Source organism: Patiria miniata, unplaced genomic scaffold, assembly GCF_015706575.1.
Source record: "Patiria miniata isolate m_02_andy unplaced genomic scaffold, ASM1570657v1 HiC_scaffold_7, whole genome shotgun sequence".
Classification (NCBI taxonomy): domain Eukaryota; kingdom Metazoa; phylum Echinodermata; class Asteroidea; order Valvatida; family Asterinidae; genus Patiria; species Patiria miniata.
In genome coordinates this window covers 25,031,464-25,038,549 of record NW_024037074.1, presented here as the reverse complement: position 1 = coordinate 25,038,549, position 7,086 = coordinate 25,031,464, and the positions used below count along the sequence as shown (strand labels likewise).

Sequence of the window (7,086 nt, the reverse complement as noted above, 5' to 3'; positions counted from 1 at the left end):
GAAAGGGTCCGCTGTATGGACAAAGAAGGAACAAATCTGTGTGCTAGAGTCATCGTTCAGGAAACGACCACGGTTCCTGGAGGGCATGAAGCCCTGGTTACCGGCAGAGTGGTCGCAGGATTCTCTGGATTGGGTCTGATGGAACCAGCCGAAGGGAGTGAACTACATGACAGAGCTCAAGAACAGCTTGGAAAAAGCGCTAGAAGACAGAAACTGAATTACAACAGGAGGACGTGCAAGGAGGTGTACTTGCCAGGCCAGTTTGCCTGGAAGTATAACCCTGCAAAGAAGAAGGGAATCTCGCCCAAACTACAATGTCGGTGGGAAGGCCCATATCTGATTCAAGACAAACTTTCAGATGTAACGTTCCGGATTCAAAAGCGGCGTGGAGGAAAAATTGAAGTCATCCACTGTGACAGATTGAAACCATACAAGGGGAAACCACTAGATCCCTGGAAACGTGCACGGCCTGGAAGGGCTGAGTCGCTGGACCATCCCGAAGAGGCTGAGTCGCTGGACCATCCCGAAGGGGCTGAGTCGCAGGACCTTCCTAAAAGGTTTGAGTCGCAGGACCTGCCTAAAGGGGCTGAGTCGCAGGACCTTCCTAAAGGGTTTGAGTCGCAGGACCTGCCTAAAGGGGCTGAGTCGCCGGACCTTCCCGAAGAGGTTGAGTCGCTGGACCTTCCCGAAGAGGTTGAGTCGCTGGACCTGCCTGAAGGGGCTGAGTCGCTGGACCTTCCCGAAGAGGTTGAGTCGCTGGACCTGCCTGAAGGGGCTGAGTCGCAGGACCTGCCTATAGGGGCTGAGTTGCAGGACCTACCTGGATGGGCTGAGACACAAGACCTGCCTATAGGGGCTGAGTCGCAGGACCTACCTGGATGGGCTAAGACACAAGATCTACCTGAAGGGTCTACGTCTGGAAAGGCCAAGAAGGCCAATTCACAAAACCAGCAAAATAGGGAAGACATACAGCATTCTGAAAGGCTAGAAACACACGGGCAGTCGAAGGAGAAAGGGTTTAATATTGCTCCCCAAGGAATGGGTTCGGTGGGAAGAAGGAATCCTAAGAGGGAACGTAAGCGCCCCAAACGATACCTGGAGTAAGGGTAGTAGTGGGAAAGATTTGCACTCGCCATTTTGATAATAACAAATGCCATATTTTTGTTTCAATTTTGTCTTACTAGATGGACAAACGGGACGAGTTCGTCAGGCCAAAAGACTGGCACGAGGTGAAGATCCTTCGCTGCAACGTTTGTGGCGAATCATTTGTATACAAGAAGAGCTTGGAGAAGCATGCGCAGATGCATGAAACTAAGATAATGTTCTTCTGCAATCTTTGTGAACGTCATTACACTCGGAAGGACAACTTAAGAGCCCACTACCGTGAACACCATCCGTCGGCCGTAGATGAGGTGGCGGACATTCCTGCAGAAACCACGGACGAAAGACACCACAGGATGAGTAAGGATAAACAGGATACAGCACTGAAGTCGAGAGAGGGTAGGAAGGGTACACACACGGAGACCAGACCACCTAGGGAAGTATCAAAAACTCCAACTCAATTACCCCAGGCCGGATCTAAGCGGAAGCAGTCAGAGCCGCGGGAGCAGCCAGATCCGAAGAAACGCCAGAACACACCAAGGAGGAAGGACAAGACACCTCCAACGACTCCAAAAGATTCTCCAAGGAAAGCGGCAAGTGGCATCAACCAGAATCCAAGTACCCCGGAACACTTGATCTCTCTATCCCCTGCATCAAATTCCCTGATTGACCAGTGCCCAAGCAGCGAGGTTCCTGCTGTTCCTTGTGTTCCGGTCCGGGGGAAACCCAGAGGCATGCTACAACTGCTTGCGAACGAATTGGAGTCGAGCAGCGACAGTGAGGACAGCAGCGGCTTACAGATAAATAGTAAGTCCAAGAGCCAGGAGAGCGAAGGAAGCCTGTCACCTGAGCAAGTGTCTACTCGAGTAGATGTAGGCCGAGTATTGAAGGGAAGTAGGCTGAAACTGCTGAGTAGTTCTGAGCAGTCAAGACGTCAGCTGGAAGCCAAGCCAGCATCTGCAAGGATGTATAAAGTTGATGGTGACCCTGGTGCCACTGCAAAGCCAGCTTCTACGACCGACTTGGAGAGGATGATGGTGGGTAGGGTGCAGCGACTGCAAGAAGTTTCGACACGCAGCATCTTCCATGGTGGGGTCAAGATCTCAGAAGAAATAACAGAAAGGATCTACGACGTGACCTTCGAAGCCGGTTTTGTTTTTGATTAAAGATAGCTCGTTCGCCGAAACTTGATCACATTAAGGATATTTTTATAACTTGTAGTTTGTTTGCAGTATGAAGTTGATTATGTTTATTTTCTTTACCTTTTGTGAAATAACTTAAGCAAGTTAACTCTCGCATTTTGCGAAAGCAGAGTCTTTATTTTTGTAAACTTGTATGAAGAAGTGTCACCAACGATCAAAGTGTACAAATACTGCAGTAGGTAACTGTGTTAAGAAGGAACCTTTTGTATTCAAGATTGTGCCTTATTATTGCCTGTTGTGATCTTAAAGATGTTTATTAGAAAGAAAAGAAGTAGAAGAAAAAGTTGCACTGTTTAAATGTTATCTAGTATATGTAAACATACTTGTACATTTTTATGAAGTCTCAAGGAGAGAAGTTTTATCACTGTTTACGGTGAGGAAAGATTTACCTTTCGATTACCTTAAAGTAAACCCCAGAAGAGTGGCTTGTACTTTATTTTATATAAATCGTTTATTATCTAGTGCCTTAAGCGAGTGTCCTTAAGGAGACCTTAAGGATTGCCTTTGCAGTCCAGGCGCCTTATATTTGTATGCAGTTAAAAATTTGTTTTATATTGTATAAGACGAGCGCCTTCTTCATTTCGTTTTGAAGTTGTATTAGTTTTAAAGACCGGGACGGTCTGAACTTGAGAGGGGGGCTGTGTAACGAAATGTAATCGGCGCTCCATACTTTTTATATGTTTCGTTTGCCCGCCATAGCTTGTGCGCTATTTTTAGAATGGGGTATATAAGGCAGCGTTCGCGCGCATTCTGGCCAGACTGTTTTGGCGCGCCGTAGAGTGGCAGACTAAGAAAAGCATCGTGGGGACAGACAGAGTGTTGTGTCGGGGAGTGACCGCAAATCTTACCGTGAGTGTTGAGCTGCTGTATTGTTAATGTTACACACTCCTTTTCTTTTATAAGTAGTGGTGCAATTGTGGAATTGATCCTTGGGTTTACTTGATTAAGTGAAGCTTAATACTCGTTCGATTGAAGACAGCATATTTGGGTTTATTATTGTTACCTCTGTGCAGGAATTCTCCATTTGCTTTCGAAGACATACTTGGCAGATCTTAGTGAAGCACTTTTATTGTTGACTATCGATAAGAACATCTCTTTCCCTTAAGGAAATCCTTTCCCTTAAGGAAACCATTTCCCTTTAAGAAACTCGTTTTCCCTTACGGAAACCCTTTCCCTAAAGTAAATCCATTCCCTTAAGAAACCCCATTTCCCTTACGGAAACCCCTTCCCTTAAGTAAACCCTTTCCCTTGGGAGCCCATTTCCTAACGTATCGGGATCGACAACTGCCTCGCGGGAGACGAAGGGTCGAGCTCATCAGGAGGATCGGCATCTGCCTTCGGGAGACCTCGGAGGGTCGTCTGGAGCCTAGGAAACCCCCTTCCTTGACAAACTCCCTTTCCCTTAAGGAAATCCATTCCCTTAAGAAACCCCCTTTCCCTTACGGAAACCCCTTCCCTTAAGTAAACCCTTTCCCTTGGGAGCCCATTTCCTAACGTATCGGGATCGACAACTGCCTCGCGGGAGACGAAGGGTCGAGCTCATCAGGAGGATCGGCATCTGCCTTCGGGAGACTTCGGAGGGTCGTCTGGAGCCTAGGAAACCCCTGGAGCCTAGGACTGCCGCTCGTCTGGAGGGTTCTCGAGACCGTCACTTCTCGAGAAAATCGAGATCCGCCACAATATCAAAGCTGGAAATAATATGGCCCCTGGTAATGATCACAACAATTCTGGAAATTTAGCAGAAAGAAATGTCACAAAATTCGAGTATTTTATATGTTTATTTCGTCAAGGCGATTACATTTCGTCAAGGGGATTACATTTTTTTTTTTTTAAATCATCAAAGATTTCAGTTTACTCAAGATAAATTAAGAGGAAGATCGGGGGATGTTCGGTCACATTGACAACATATAATTTCAATAAATGCTAAGGGAATAAACGTGTGATTGGGAGGTTTTAAATGCTCTGTTTAAGACAGGTTGGGTCTAGATTCGGCTCGGGTAATTATGAACATCCAGACTCCAACTATTCTTAAACGACGTGTTTAATACCGACCAACTGCATATTTATTCCTATTATATATATCTATTCGGTTAAAACAAATCAAAACGTTTTGGTCCAAGAGTAAAAACAAGTGAAACAAATATTATTTGTAAACGATGTTGATCAACCAACCCTCAAAATTATGGTGGTTTTAAAGGGACATCGCACATATATATTGACGCCAATATTCACGCCAATATTCACGACATGGCCCCCATGTCGCAAATATTGACGCCAATATTGACGCCAATATTCACGACATGCAGCCAAGTCGCAAATATTGACGCCAATATTGACGCCAATATTCACGACATGGTCTCCAAGTCGCAAATATTGACGCCAATATTGACGCCAATATTCACGACATGAACCCAAGTCGCAAATATTGACGCCAATATTGACGCCAATATTCACGACATGGCCCAAGTCGCAAACCCACTCAGGCGTGATTTTTTTTTCACAGCAACTTGGGGTGTCCGTTACCCACACAGTCTGGCACCCAGACACACCTATCTCTGGCTGAACGTTCGTCGCGAGGCGCAGCGTGAGCCATAGATGTACATGTACATTGGACGCAAGGTGACCGTTTTAGCCGATTTGACAGAATTTTTGTAAAAAACTAGAGTTTGACAGAAAATTTGACAGAATGGATTTTTTGGGGGCAGATTTCTGGCACAATTCTGCAAAAATGGTTGTCAATTTGATTTGATGAGAACAGCAAATTTGAACAAAAAAAAACAGCACAAATTTGAACCGCAAATTTGAACAAAAAATGGTACATATGTTTAAAAAATCTTCAATCCTTTCAAACAAACACTGGCATAATGGGACAGGTTGGCTGGTCTAGGCAAATACTTTTCGCAAAGTTGCGCTTTCTATTTTTGGGACTCGATCGAGTCTTATTAGCCTTCGCCCGAGTCGAGTCGAGTCTTCTGATGAGGGACTCAAGTCGAGTCGAGTCATTTGCTCGCAGTGACTTGAGTCGAGTCGAGTCATTTGCTCACAGTGACTCGAGTTGAGTCGAGTCATTTACCTTTAGGGACTTGAGTCGAGTAACCAAAACTTGTGACTCGAGTCGGACTTGAGTCGAGTAACCAGAAATTGTGACTCGAGTCGGACTCGAGTCGAGTCATTGACTCCAGTCATTACAACGTTGTAATGACTCGAGTCAATGACTTGACTCGAGTCCGACTCGAGTCACAATTTTTGGTGATTCGACTCGACTCGAGTCCCTAAGGGTAAATGACTCGACTTGACTCGAGTCACTGCGAGCAAATGACTGGAGTCGACTCGAGTCCCTCATCAGAAGACTCGACTCGACTCAAGCGAAGGCTAATAAGACTCGATCGAGTCCCAAAATAAAAAGCGCAACTTTGCGAAAAGTATTTGCAATGACGGTGCAAAATTTATGCTCACTTTACTTTGCGAATAGCAGTCATGTACAAATATACGAGTGTCACAGACTCCCACATAAATTGGTTCTAGAATGCACAAAATGCTTTCTGGGAACCAGATTTTTAAACACATTTTCTCATTCGCTGTTTCATCTTTGGTTTTGGGCGATTTCTTATAAAGCTTTTGGATTTGAACGCTTGCTAAAGTTATGGCCTCCTTTAATAAATTTTGGTATACATAGTGTTCAAATAATCGTGACTCGGACTGACTCGAGCTAAATATTTGACTCGACTCGACTCGACTCGACCTTTTGACCTAATGACTCGACTCGATTCGAGTCACTTCTTTAAAATGACTCGACTCGACTCGAGTCACTTCTTTAAAATGACTCGACTCGACTCGAGTCACAAAAATTAGTGACTCGTTACAACACTGGGTCTAGGTGCTGAAGTTCACTGGAAACGTCGTCGTGGCCGGATCCACGTTTTGCCCGAAATTTACGGGATAATTTCATAACATCTTTATGTGACTATAGATTGTTTATAATGTGAGCTGAACCTTAATTAAGGTAATACTACCAATCTACATGTGATTTTAAGTGTTTATAGTGTATTTCGAGTAATTCTGGGGAATTTGGCAGATTTTTGATAAATCTGACAGATTTTTTATGTGCATTTAGCACAATTTGGCTCTGACCTTACGGTCACACTGAATGGACGTCCGTGTCCTTGCATCGAAGGAAGTTCGCGCTAACACAAACACAATATTAAAAAGCGTGTGCTGTAGAGTAGGGCGCGCCAGACAAGTTGCTTGAATCGCTACCTAGGTTGCTAAAAAAGAAGAAGAATATTCACGCCCGAGTGGGTTTGCGACTTAGGTCATGTCGTGAATATTGGCGTCAATATTGGCGTCAATATTTGCGACTTAAGCCATGTCGTGAATATTGGCGTCAATATTGGCGTCAATATTTGCGACTTGGGTCCATGTCGTGACTATTGGCGTCAATATTGGCGTCAATATTTGCGACATGGGGGCCATGTCGTGAATATTGGCGTCAATATATATGTGCGATGTCCCTTTAAAGCCACACTACAAACTATACAGTGGTAAGACCCTATGTGTAAACCACTTTTTATATGTAGATTGGCGCGCGCGCGTACTACGTGATGTGGCGTAGAGCACATGTACCGGTGTTGTGTGAATTTAATAGGACTGTGAAATACTGACTCACTGCTCATATTGCGCATGCCTATATGTGATGCTTGTTAATGTTCAACCAATAAAACGGTGCTGGCCCCTGATTTCATTAGGAGTCCAAATTTCACGTGACACTGGAAACGTGTTTAGG

The 7,086-nt window shown here is 44.8% G+C and overlaps 1 protein-coding gene across 1 annotated transcript; it reads left to right on the top strand.

Moving 5' to 3' along the window:
* The first annotated feature begins 1,184 nt into the window (after positions 1–1,184).
* On the top strand, positions 1,185–2,267 carry LOC119745053 (DNA-binding protein Ikaros-like). The gene has a single exon (XM_038221276.1). The coding sequence runs from the start codon at positions 1,185–1,187 to the stop codon at positions 2,265–2,267; it is 1,083 nt and encodes a 360-aa protein (XP_038077204.1).
* Positions 2,268–7,086: the final 4,819 nt, after the last annotated feature.